Consider the following 14,154-nt stretch of genomic DNA (forward strand, 5'->3'; position numbering starts at 1 on the left):
CTCTTAGGTAGAACAATCCTGATTGATATGCTGTGTTGAGATTGGTAGAATAACTGGAGGGAAACTGTGACATTGGGCTCTCCTGGGTTTGGTGCCTTTATTTTAAGTAAGCATGTCCCTGTAAGGATCCAAAAGGTATGCCCAAGAGATTTTGAGTCCTGTTTGAACACGGGGCTATTGCATACACCTGTGTGGGTCTCTGTCTCTTGCATCTGAGTTAACACTTCGGTGGGGTCAAAGGACCGTGGCCTCTGATGAGCTGTGTCTTAGGGTGCCCCCTGCTGGGGAAGCTTGCCTGTTGCTACCCTGCTGGTGCTCAGGGTTTTCTTCAACTTATGTGCAGATATAACCTGGATAAAAATTAAAATGTAAGTTTATACGAGTAAACTGGGTCAAATATGTCCTGTTCAAATCTTACAAGTCTGTGTATCTAGTTGAGAAGACCCCCAGTGTGGTGATTACAGCCAGAGGGACATTTATTTCTCGTTCTCAGTATATGCTGAGAGAAAGCAATCCAGGTGGGAAGGCAGCTCTGCCCTGCTCAGCGTGAGGCTGACATCTGTGGGTCCAGGTGGTGGCTTCCATTCTTATCCTCTCCATCCAGGGGAAGGCAGAAAGGGCCAAGGGCTACATACCCCTTCTTGTTGCAGACCCAGGCCCAGAATCGGCGCAAACCACTTCTGCTCACACACCTACCTGCCAGGGAAACAGAGCTATCACTAGCTAGCGGCCATACATTTCTGCTAAACTCAGGAGCCCGGATACTCAAGGACAGGAGACTGGGCAGTAAATGTCAGCTGGCCGTCTCTGCCTTTGTCCCCATTTCAAATCCATCCTGACTTTCTAAAATAAAAAAGTGGTCCAGCTGTTATTACTCCACTTGAAATGAAATAGAACCTGAGTTTGAATAATTAAGCAGGCAAATTCATGTTCTGCTTCAGGGACTCTGGACCCACTTGTTGTAGTGTTATATCCAACTATTGCTACCCCTTCCCATTTCTTACTAACAGCCGCATTTCTTAGAACTTGTGTATATTCTGTCTTGGGGCCTGATTGTTGTTGTTGTTTCATTAAAATATCAACCAAGATAAATTCCTCAAATGGTTTGGGGGGTTTGCTACATACATGGTAGCATTAGTGGAATTATAGCAATAGACCCATGGGACTGAAAGGATCTTTGGAAAGCTGTTGAATCTAATCTCTTTAGTTTATAGATTGCCAGAGAGTCAGTCAGCAAATATTTTTAAAATATCTATTATGTGCCAGGTATGTTGCTATGCACCTCAGGCGAGGAGAAGACCAAGACAGAGCTCTCCCTCAAAGAATTTATATACTACTCTAGAGTGTTATGTCAGGTCTCCAAAATCATACCTCATAATCAGCTTTCCTTTCTCTCCTTTCTTGAAAGCAAAAATTTGTTGAGGAAACAGAAACTACCAAACTCCAGGAAGATGAACTCGTTGAGCACCTTCCCCATCTTCAGATGGCAGAAGAGTCCTATAGGAACACAAGCAAAATATTTGATGAGCTCAACGATGTTCTTACAGGTAGGAATGACGCCCTTAGTAATTGACCTTAGGCCCAGGTAAGAATTCATTGTTGTCTTCTAACACGAGGCGGGTCACACATCAGAGCAAGGGTGCAATTGCTCCAATTCCCCCGTCACCTTTGACTCTCTATCCTCCAGGGATTCATTTTTCTTCCTTTTCTTATCTATGAATTTCCTCTCCTCTACATCACAAGATCATACTGTTGCTATTGTCAACATTCCTTTACTCTTTTAAAGACTGTTTAAAATTAAGAATTAATAGCAACTATCTTGTGGTATCTCTCTGTACTTGGTAAAGGTAGAATAAACTTCTTTATACTCCTTTATACTATGTGGAAAATTTTTTGTTTTATAACATGAATTTGCACATTATATAATTTTCAGCTATGACTTTAACCATTTATTAAGTAGGTACCGCTCCCCATTTTTTTTTCATTAACTTACCCTGAGGCAGGTGTTTATAAGAACACAACTTACATCTGGGAGCTTTGGAGAGAAAGTGAAATGTGTCTGAAAGCATTCTATTACATGGCATGACCTTGTGTGTTTAATGTAAAAAATCATCATTTTCTCCACAAACATTAGATGTGTGCACCCAAAAGTTCACAGATCCAGAATTCTAAATGATAGGGTGTCAGATACGACTGAGAGCGGAAGACAGGTTCCGGGTTGAGATGCTCATCCGCTCTCAGCTGGCTTAAGGCCGCCAGCCAGTCAGTTGTGTTATGATTCTTCTTCAATCTCTTCCCCTTCCTGAAGAAGGAGATGGTGGGGTTCTTCTCTAAGGAAACCGAAGTTTCCGAGAAAAGCCCCATAGACTCTAATATTTGAGGGTCTCCCAACAAAAATGGCTGGTCCTTTCCTGATCAGTGCACAGGGAAGTGCACCCAGGAACCAAACCTTTTAGTGTCTCACTCTTCAATAGTATTAGACAGTCAAAGGTCACCGGACATCTCAGGAACAACTCCAACATGAATAACAAACTAATGCAGACAGAAAAACGGAACTTGGTGGGAACCTAGAAAACACCAAGAACGTTAGAACATATTCTTAGAAAATACATTCTCTATATATTATAGAAAATATACTTTACAGATATATTCTTAAGGAAATAAAAGTATTGCATTTATGAAAAAGAACAAGATGCATAAAAGAAAGACAAGAAAACAAGAAAAAAATCTTAAAAATAAAAAATATAATAAACTAACTTTTAAAACATCAATAGGAGGATTATAAAAAGAGTTAAAGAAATCTCTCCAAACATTTTTTAAGAAATTAGAGAGCCTGACCAGGCAGTGGCTCAGTGGATAGAGCGTCAGACTGGGATGCGGAAGACCCAGGTTCGAGACCCCGAAGTTGCCGGCTTGAGCATGGGCTCATCTGGTTTGAGCAAAAAAAAATTCACCAGCTTGGACTCAGGGTCGCTGGCTCAAGCAAGGGGTTACTCGGTCTGCTGAAGGCCCATGGTCAAGGCACATATGAGAAAGCAATCAATGAACAACTAAGATGTCGCAATGCGCAACGAAAAACTAATGATTGATGCTTCTCATCTCTCCATTCCTGTCTGTCTGTCCCTGTCTATCCCTCACTCTGACTCTCTCTGTCTCTGTAAAAAAATAAAATTAAATTAAAAATTAAAAAAAAATTGGAGATAAGGAACAGGATAAAAGGATAAAAAAAATTCGACCATTCTAAGATATCATATATCTAATAGGAAGGCCAGAAAAAAAGAACAGAAACAAATGAAAAGGATAAAGTTATCAAAGATAATACAAAGATAAGTCTTAGAACTGAAGAATATGCATTTTATATAACTGCTCACAAAAATTTTATTTAATGATTTTATCATATGATAAATTTTATCATATGAAGTGATAAAATATCCCCTAGTTCTTGTGAGCAGTATATTTGAAAGAGCCATTAAATCCTCTGTCCAATATATGAAAGGGCAGACAGACACTAAGCCACATCACTGTGGGATTTCAGGGGAAAAAGAGAAAATCCTAAAAGCTTCTAGAGAGAAAAAATGTATCTCACACGAAAGACTAGGAATCAGATTGTTTAGGATGCTGTCACTGCAATAATTATACTGGAAGTTAGGAGACATTGTCTTCAAAATTCTGAGAGGAATTACATAATTTCTTGTCTTAATTACCCACCCAAATTATCATGCAAGTATAAGTTTAGAATATAGACCTATTTTGAGGTACAAGATCTCAAAATATCTTATTTACTCTGTCTCAAGAAGCTAGTACAAAATTTGCTTCAACAAACAGGGAATAAACAGAGACGGATTAAGGTCAGTTGAGGCCCCGGGCACAGAAGAAAATATCAGGCCCCTTAAAAAAAAAAGAGAGAGGGAAAATAAAAATATACACATGTTAACCATATTTTTAAATAAATAAAAAATATCATGTGCTATTAATGTTAAAATTGCACATATGAAACCAAACTTGGTGTCATTAGAAAAAAGTGAAAAGTTGGGGTTGGCAGGGCCCTTCAGAAGTCGGGGCCCAGAGCACGTGCCCAGTGCACTCACTGTTAAACCCGCCTCTGTGAATAAGTAAAGAAAAAGAGGAGGATGTGAGATTCAGGAAACAGGAGGTCCCACGTGAGTGAGACACAGAGAGAAGTCTCAGGAGGTGGGCTGTGCATCAGGCCCAAAGTCAGTACAGGGGCCGCTGGGCGAGAGGGGAAGGAGCTAATAGATTACCTATGGGTTGGACCATGTGGGAAGTCATATTCAGATTTTACAACTCAACAGACTTTGATATGGACCATGAAATGTTCATGGAAAATTGGCCAAATAAAAATAAAATGAGGCGGCCCTGGCCGGTTGGCTCAGCGGTAGAGCGTCGGCCTGGCGTGCGGGGGACCCGGGTTCGATTCCTGGCCAGGGCACATGGGAGAAGCGCCCATTTGCTTCTCCACCCCCCCCCTCCTTCCTCTCTGTCTCTCTCCTCCCCTCCTGCAGCCGAGGCTCCATTGGAGCAAAGATGGCCCGGGCACTGGGGATGGCTCCTTGGCCTCGGCCCCAGGCGCTGGAGTGGCTCTGGTCGAGGCAGGGCGAGGCCCCGGAGGGGCAGAGCATCGCCCCCTGGTGGGCAGAGCGTAGCCCCTGGTGGGCGTGCCGGGTGGATCCCAGTCGGGCGCATGCGGGAGTCTGTCTGACTGTCTCCCCTTTCCAGCTTCAGAAAAAATACAAAAAAATAATAATAATAAAAAAAATAAAATAAAAAAATAAAATGAGGCAACCTTTAACTCCAGAAAACAAACAAACAAACAAAAATTATACAAGAAAGGAAATGTAATCACACTATACCATTTGTCTCAGGAGTGGATGATATTTACATTCTCATAGTGATCTACTCAGTTGAACATAAACCACAGCTTTATGGGAGGTTAGAGGGAGAAAAGGTGGGGGTGGGGTGAGGGTGGGGGTTGGGGGGGTGACCTATTATGTCCTCCTTTACTACTAGATTAGGAAGTGAGTAGAAAATGTCATAAAATGGCAAATCAAGAAAGAGCCATCTAAGCATTTTTAAAGAAAATAGAAGATGAAAAAGCTAAAATAGATTTAAAAATGGTTGATTCTCAGGAGTCAGACACGAGTGGAGGCAGCATGGAGGAGCACCTGACCACTGGTTTTTGTTATAAACCACAGTTATTGACTCTTTTTTTTTTTTTTACAGGGACAGAGAGAAAGTCAGATAGAGGGATAGATAGGGACAGACAGACAGGAATGGAGAGAGATGAGAAGCATCAATCATCAGTTTTTCGTTGCGACACCTTAGTTGTTCATTGATTGCTTTCTCATATGTGCCTTGACCGTGGGCCTTCAGCAGACTGAGTAACCCCTTGCTCGAGCCAGAGACCTTGGGTCCAAGCTGGTGAGCTTTTTGCTCAAGCCAGATGAGTCCACACTCAAGCTGGCGACCTCGGGGTCTACGAACCTGGGTCCTTCTACATCCCAGTCCGATGCACTATCCACTGTGACACCGCCTGGTCAGGCACAGTTATTGACTTTTAAAACCAGGTGTATGTCTTATTTTGATTAATGTCTTTTTTAAGCCAAAGAACATGTGGGTAGTTAATTTTTCTCTTTCTTTTTTTTATAGCGAAAAAGCATGATGAGATTTTTCTGAGAGATCAGATTTCTCAAATGACAAGAGAAACTTCCAGATCCCTTAACAACATGGTAAAGAATCAATGCATTCATTCGCTTTTCTTTTATTAGAATGCTGGAATATATATCCACAGTAATACTTACCTGGCACCACTGAAGTTTGCAAGAAATCCACATTGATGACACTTACCTTTTTAATACCAGTGTTTTGAAATTGTAGGTACAGCCTGACTTGTGGTGGCACAGTGGATCAAGGGTCAACCTGGAACGCTGATGTTGCCTGTTCAAAACCCTGGGCTTGCTTGGTCAAGGCACATATGGGAGTTGAAGCTTCCTGATCCTCCCTCCTTTTCTCTCTTTCTCTCCTCTCTAAAATGAATAAATAAAATCTTAAAATAAATAAATTCATTAAGGCACAACATACACATATATGATCATACATATACATATACATATACATATATATATGAGTGTGTGTGTGTATATAAATAGAAAGAGAGACAGGGACTTTAGAATCAACTAACATGTAGCCATGAGGAAATCATTGGGCAGCCTCAGTGTCCTTATTATAATTCAGAGATTGAATTGTGCTTTGTAAGGTTCTTTCAGACCTGTTACCCTGATAAAGCCCTATGAAGACAAAGATTAAGCGGTCAGATTTTGCAGGGTAGGGAGGGAACAGATGAGATGGAAGCAGGTAAAGAGATGTTTATTACCTTTTTAAATTTTATAATCAAGTTAATGACAAACATGGAATTGCTTAATTAAAAATGGACAGTCTATTTTTTGAGATGCACTGATACCAAAAGTAACTTTTAACATGTTATGGGTGTTAAAATATGAAGAAATATGAAGCAGAAAATTATAGGTAAGTATACTATATATACAATTCTGTTTTCTTTAATAGGATGCTGCAAGTGATAATTATACAATGAATAAAAAGATGATGTGATTTATAACAGTATAATAATTATAGAGCCCTGGCCGGTTGGCTCAGCGGTAGAGTATCGGCCTGGCGTGCGGGGGACCCGGGTTCGATTCCCGCCAGGGCACACAGGAGAAGCGCCCATTTGCTTCTCCACCCCTCAACCCCTCCTTCCTCTCTGTCTCTCTCTTTCCCTCCCGCAACCAAGGCTCCATTGGAGCAAAGATGGCCCGGGCGCTGGGGATGGCTCCTTGGCCTCTGCCCCAGGCGCTAGAGTGGCTCTGGTTGAGGTAAAGCGACGCCCCCGGAGGGGCAGAGCATCACCCCCTGGTGGGCAGAGCGTAGCCCCTGGTGGGCGTGCCGGGTGGATCCCGGTGGGGCGCATGCGGGAGTCTGTCTGACTGTCTCTCCCCATTTCCAGCTTCAGAAAAAGAAAAAGAAAATAATAATAATAATAATAATTATAGAGACTCAGTTGAGAAAACAGAAAATTCTGGAAAATCCACAAAGTAATGTTGTTTTCCTTCAAGAAATATAAATCCTTTCTAAAAGTCCTCAACAAATTTCACCCTCCTCTTCCCTACTTTTGCCAGACAATTATTCATAATATCAACATATATTCTATTTTGTGAGGTGGTCTACCTCCCAAAGTCTATGAATAAATTTCCATGAATCAGCTTTAGAATTATATACAGTTTTTCTAAGGGAAGCTAATCATAGCCTCCGCCTATGATTCAGGAATCGATTAGGACTCCTCTCTGAATGTGATCCAGACAGTCTAATACATTGCTTGCTGTGTTGTTCATCAAACTCTGTGAGATAACTGTGGGTTTTATGTTTGAGCAGGATAAGGTAAAACAAGAATTAAAACAATTACGAGATCAAGAAAGCAATAAACTCAACAGTCATTTTGAAATTGTAAAGAACTTAGAAAATGAAATCTATTGTCATGACCTAATAACAGATGCTTTGCTCCTGGAAAACAAAAGGTTAAAAGAAGTAAGTTCAAGAGCACTTCAGTGTGCACAGTGGTTTTGGTTGATGGCTTAGACTTGTAATAGTTAGGAGAGAATAACTATTAAAAGATTTTAAATGAAGCTTTTATACAGAAAATGCCCAAATCATAAGTGTACAGACATCTGAGTAACTAGCTCGCAAATCAAGAGTCAAAGCACGAATGGTATACAGATATCCTCTGTGTCCCTTCCTGTCACTGATCCCTTCACAAGGGCAGCCCTATATTCACTTCTAACACCATGTACTAGCTTTGCCTGTTTCTGAACATTCTCTGTGGAATGATACAGTCCACACACTCTTGCTCAACATTCTGTTTGCAAGGGCCATCCCTATTATTGTGTGCGGTCAGGGTTTGCTCAGTCTTAGTACTGTGCAGTATTCCACTGTATGACTGTACTACAATTTATTTATATGCTCTACTGCTGATGGGGATTTGGAGAGTTTCTAATGTGGGCTATTATTACAAGTAGTGTTGCTATGAACATTCTAGTACATGTTTTTTGGTGAACATATGGGCATATTTCTGTTGAGTACATACTCAAGTGGCATCGCAGAGCCGTAGGGATGCACATCGTCCACATTAGGGGCAGTGCCAGTCTCCCACGGAAGCTGCAATGATCCCACTCCAGCAGCAAGGTACAAGAATACCAGCTGTCCCACATTCCCACCGAAACTTGGTCTTTATCAATTTAACCATTGTAGAGGGTGTGCAGTGGTGTCCCACTGTGGTTTTCATTTGTGTTTTCCTGATGATTAATGAAACACCTATCCATATGTTGTTGGCCACTTGTATACCCTCTTTGTGAAGTGCTTGTTCTTTTGCCCATTTAAAAAATTAGGTTATCTGTCTGTTTTGTATTGATTGTATCTGTTTTTTTCCCAGTAAACCATAATGACTGCTAGGTCAGGAACTATATCAGTGTATTCTAAGTATTTTTGCACAATTCCTCAAATATGAGAGGGACTCAGTTCCACTTGATGATCACAATAATCTTCTAATGTGGATAATATATTCTATCCCTTTTATAAATGAAGAAACTGAGACTCTACATTTTTTAGGATTTTTAATAGTTGGAAAAATAAAAGCAGTCCTATAGCAATAAGACTCTAAGGAGAAATTCCCTTTACTTCTCTGGGTAATTGTGGTCATTAGTTCAATGGCAACAGTTTTCCCACCAATAGCCTGTGTTTTTTTTTTTTGGTAGAATTAAAATGGCATAAAAGGTACTAATGTACAGGGGGTCCTTGTGTTATGACCTAGTTCCATTCCTACAACAGTGATGTAATCTAAAATTTGGTGTAAGTCGAAACACACCCTAGCCTAAGTCACTTGCCTATCCTAACACAGTCGTAAAGTCATAATCTAGAACATAGAAATACAAACATCCTGTGTTACTGCGTCTTCTGCCACGCGCAACCGAACTACTTCACCCACGTAGTCTGTAAGTACGATGCTGATAGTGAAAGTCGGAACACTCATGTTTCAATTTTTTAAAGCTTTCATGGGAGTGAGTGTTGTAAACTTGAAATGTCACATGTTGAGACTGTTGTAACCCGAGGACCTCCTGTACTTTGAACAGGCAAATATGCTCCACAGTGCCCAGGTACCGTCATCAATAACCCACACACATGCAACACATCTTTGTTCCAGCCCTTGAAACTTGGGAGGAATTCTATCCACTCACAGAAATATTCCATTATATTATCTTCCTATTAAGATGATGTATATTATTTATTAAAATAATTAAAACTTTATTGCTATTTTGGTAATGAGTGAACAAATGAATGACTATGTGAAAGGCTGGTTCTAAAAGTTCTATGTTTGGATTCAGTACCCAGTCTACTACTCCCCTGGATGACCTTGGACTTTATCTCATTCATTCACCGCTCTATTTTATTGATTACATCCATTCACTCAACAAACACTGAGCACCTACTGAGTCCCTAACCCGGGGGGGAGGTGCAGTGAGTGCAGAGATGACTAAGACACTGCCCCAAACTCTTAGGAAGCTCACCATCTGGCTGAGGAGGTGGGCATATAAATAGATAATTACAATTCAGTGTGTAAACATATTAGAATTATGGGAGGCCAGCTGAACTAACTAAGCCAGTCTACAGCGATCAGTGTTCAAAGAGGGGCAGGAATGATGGCTTGGATTTGACTTCGGTTTACTATAAAATCTGCCAACAAGCCATGTGAGTACTGACACAAGATCAAGGGTACCACGTGCTTAACAACAGTTCTGTGTCATCGCCTTCTATGGTATTGGACACTGTTTCTTAGATTTTTATGGGTAGTATCTAGTATCAACTGATTCTCTGTTGAAACCAGACCAGTGCCAGGCTTATATCCCAAAGCCCATACCCTCAAGGTTCCCAGATACTTTAGAGTTTCTGAGTATTGAGTGGTCAGAACAGAAAGCCATGACTTTAAGATCCAAACCATTGCTACCACTGTCACCCAACCCAGTGAGACCTTCGACTTAGTGAGGATTCTGTGGGGTCTTCTGCCTCAAGGAACCCTCTCCCTGGGGTCTTCCTCTCTGTGGAATCTCCAGCCAGGCAGTGTGTCTGCCTGTGATGCTGCACACCATTTTACCTAAAGAACAATTTTGATGTGTATGTATATGTGTGATGCATTTTGGCAGAATACCTTTTATTTTCTTTTCATGTAAAATTGTATTCAGATGAAGTCTTTATCTGAGTACCGAAATGCTTGCTAGAAAGCAGGATCTTTTATCTCCCTCACTAGAATGTAAGCTTGACAAGGGCTCTGTTCGCCACTGTTAGCCTTGCACCCAGAACAGTTGGTGGCACAGAGGAAGAATCAATAAATATTTGCTGAATGACCACAGGATAACGAATCTACAGTAACTACACTGCTTAAAGCAAGTACCTGCCTTTAATTTCCAGTATATCGCGCACTTGAAGAGCAAGATAGCGCAATATGCACAGAGAGAAGAGGACATCACGCATGTCTCAAGTGGCCTGTCTTGGCAGCTGATAACTCATCACAGTAAGCATTGTGTCACAGGGCATCTTTCCAAATAAAAACTGAAGTTTTTGCTTTGTTTAACTCCATTTTAAATCAAATTTTACTGATTTGCACACAATAAGATGTACCCATCTTAAGTTCATTGAGTTTTGACAAATGTGCTCAGCACTGTAACCACTACCACCACAAACAAGGTAGAGACCATTTTCATCCCTGAAGAATTAATTGCCCTTGTGTTCCCTTGTAGGAGTGTCCTACCCCACCTCCAGTTCTCAGAAACCGGTGGTCAGCTTTCTGTCACTAAGGATCAGTATAAATGGAATGATAGAATACACACAGTTTTGTATCTGGCTTCTTTCACTCAGCAGACGGTTTTTGAGATCCATTCATGTTGTTGCATGAATCATTGGCTTGGTCCTTTCTGTAGCTGTAAAGTAGCATTCCACTATATTGCTGTACCATATTTTATTTATCCATTCACCAGCTGAAGAACGTTTGAATTATCTCCCATTTGGGGTTTCTATTTATTTACAAGTGTTTTGTGAGGGTGGGGGGGTTTTGCAAATATTTCTTTTCATTCTGGGGGGTAAATGCCAAAAAGTGGAATTATTGGCTTATACAATTAGTATATGTTTAACTTTATAAAAAACTGCCAGTTTGCCAATGTGATTCTACAAATTTATCACCTCACTAGCTACAGGATACTCCTCATCCTCACCCACACTTCAAATGGTCAAAACACTTAAAGTTGTTAACACTGTAGCCATTTTAGTAGGTATGTAATGGTATTTATTTCATTATGGTTTTAACTTGCATTTTCCTGATGGTTGATGTTGTCTAGTATCTATCTTATCATGTGCTTTGTGGCCACTTTGTGTTTCATCTTTTATAATGTCTTGAACAAATGAACTATTGCAGCATAAGAAATATTAAAAATTATATACTTTGTTCACAAATTGCCAATTTGGTCAGAGCTTGGAGGTGACAACTCAGGTTTGCTCCATGAGACGTCAGCTGGGCAACCTGCCGTGTGGGGTAACTCAGCAGCTGGGGGCTGGAGTCACCCGAGGACCCACTCTCTCACGCGTCTGGTGTCCCATTCTCTGCTTGTTTGCAGTGGGAGGGCAAGTCTAATCCAGTTTTTCTGTCATTTTGGAAGTTAGATATTTTTACATAAAACCAACTTTTGAAAAACAAATAACATTTTATTAAAATGTTCAAATTGTTTCAGTAACCTTTGCATTTTGAAAATCTTTATTTTAGCACGCTATTTGGATGTGTGGGCTGAATTTCAGATCACTATAAAGGTGAGTGTTTTGTGTTAACTCAGTAAGTATCCTATTTCTGAGAGCACTTACCTACCTAATAAGTGTGTGCATGGCATGTGTGTGTGTAGTACACCGTAAAGGGGGAGGTCAGGATCACTGGACATTCACAGATTTAGTGTGTCCTTTATGCCAAATGTCACTGTGAAATCTCAGTCCTTTGGGAAACTGTCTCTCCACTCTAACATTTCAATTCAAATGGGAATGTCACTGTTTTCAAATTAAGACTTTTATTGGAGGTTCCTGTCAAGATGGCAGCCTAGGTAAATGAGGTACTTGAATTCTCCCACAACCACATCAAAATTACAATTAAACTAAGAACAGTTATCATTAGAACCTATGCCTGATATCTAGCTGAACAGAAGTCCTACCACTAAGAAGAAGCCTCATCTAAATTGCTGGGTTTACCAGCAATGAGCAGGAAATCCAAAAACTCCAACATGTTCCTTTGAACATCTTTTTTCAGGTCTGATTATTATTTATACATCTTGAATGAGTCTGATGTGTTCAGACAATGATCATTTCCACCTTTATGAACCACAAGATTACTTCCAATAAGTAGAAAGCTGAATATTAATTTAAAAAAAAAAAAAAGACTTCTACTGACAGGTGCTTGTGTTACTGGACGGGAACCAGGCCCAGAGCAGGTCTGCCTAGGGCCAGCCTGGACTGTGTGAGTTTTTTATTTCATGCAGGAAAGACTTCACAGCCTGAGTCCAGGTGGTTTTGAGAGCCGGTGGGATCAGTGAAACAAGGAAGGGCTTAAGGCAGAAGAAGCAACAGGAGAGGGCAGCAGCTGGCTGCCTTGGCTTCTCTAGAAGATTAAATAACCCAGTGGTCCCCAACCCCTGGGCCGCGGACCGGTACCAGTCCGTGGGTCATTTGGTACCGGTCCACAGAGAAAGAATAAATAACTTACACTATTTCCGTTTTATTTATATTTAAGTCTGAACGATGTTTTATTTTTTAAAAATGACCAGATTCCCTCTGTTACATCCGTCTAAGACTCACTCTTGACGCTTGTCTCGGTCACGTGATACATTTATCCATCCCACCCTAAAGGCCGGTCTGTGAAAATATTTTCTGACATTAAATCAGTCCGTGGCCCAAAAAAGGTTGGGGACCACTGGTGTAAAGGAAAGAAGTGAGCTGGGCCACTTCCTACATGTTTGAGGTTTAACACAACCCTTTTTTACCCCTTAAAACACTGGGTAAGTAAGGTGGAAGTAATGCCTTTTTCATATGAAGCTACTGAGATTCAGGGAATGTTGGTAACTTGCCCAAGACCAAACACTTAATAACCTTACGGAGATCTAAAATGGAGACTCAGCCCAATTCTAAAGTCCTTTCTCTTAAACTTGACGCCATGCGATTGTTTAACAACAAATCTCCTCTGCGATTCTGTGCTGCTCGGAGGGTGAGTGGGCTTTGTATGCAACCACCACCATCATCACCCTAGCCAGTTAAAATTTTGAGTTCATGCATAGATAAAAACAACAGACTTGTGGTTAGGGTTGTGTGAAGGATGGAATGAAAAATCAAATGGTACAAACTTCATTATAAAGTAAGTCATGAGATGTACAGCATGGCAACTATAGTTGATATTGTATCATATATATTTGAAAGTTACTAAGAGATACATAGATCTTAAAAGTTCTCATCATAAGCAAAGAATTCTGCGACTGTGTGTGGTAGTGAAGTTAGGTAGATTTGTAGTGATCATCATTTCACAATATATATGAATATCAACTTATGTTGTACACCTAAAACCAATGTAATGTTATATATCAATTATATATAGTTCGATAAAAAAAGTCAACCATTAAAAAAATTTTTTGAGTTTGGTGAGCAATATATTAAATCTCACTGATCCACTTTTCTGAGATCTTTTATAAAACATTGTGCACTTGCTGTGTACACACATTTATTTTGCATGACTATTACCAACCTTGCATATATGTTTTGTCTTGGATATGAGTCACTGTACAGAATATGATTTTTATTTTATTATAATTTATATTCACACCCTCAATGCTATTTTTTAAGGCTTTTGTAAATGATTGTAAAGAAACCTTGCAAGAAATAAAAAACCTAATAGAAAAGCTGCGTGAAAGAGATGGAAAAGTTGAGCATCTCAGTATTTGGTTACAAGGGAATCTCGAAGAGTTGCATTCTCTTACTGAACAGGAATCCACTGTGGACCTTCCTCGTAAGTAG

At 40.3% G+C, this 14,154-nt stretch overlaps 1 protein-coding gene across 1 annotated transcript in view; it reads left to right on the forward strand.

Moving 5' to 3' along the window:
• Positions 1–14,154, forward strand: part of CCDC175 (coiled-coil domain containing 175) — a 66,466-nt gene extending 52,312 nt beyond the window's left edge. The window contains exons 14-19 of the mRNA XM_066343615.1: positions 1,409–1,547; positions 5,668–5,747; positions 7,447–7,599; positions 10,531–10,633; positions 11,876–11,919; positions 13,984–14,154. Coding sequence (XP_066199712.1) covers positions 1,409–1,547; positions 5,668–5,747; positions 7,447–7,599; positions 10,531–10,633; positions 11,876–11,919; positions 13,984–14,154 — 690 coding nt within the window. The remainder of the gene's footprint in view (positions 1–1,408; positions 1,548–5,667; positions 5,748–7,446; positions 7,600–10,530; positions 10,634–11,875; positions 11,920–13,983) is intronic.

This window comes from Saccopteryx leptura, chromosome 6, assembly GCF_036850995.1.
Source record: "Saccopteryx leptura isolate mSacLep1 chromosome 6, mSacLep1_pri_phased_curated, whole genome shotgun sequence".
In the NCBI taxonomy this organism is placed as follows: domain Eukaryota; kingdom Metazoa; phylum Chordata; class Mammalia; order Chiroptera; family Emballonuridae; genus Saccopteryx; species Saccopteryx leptura.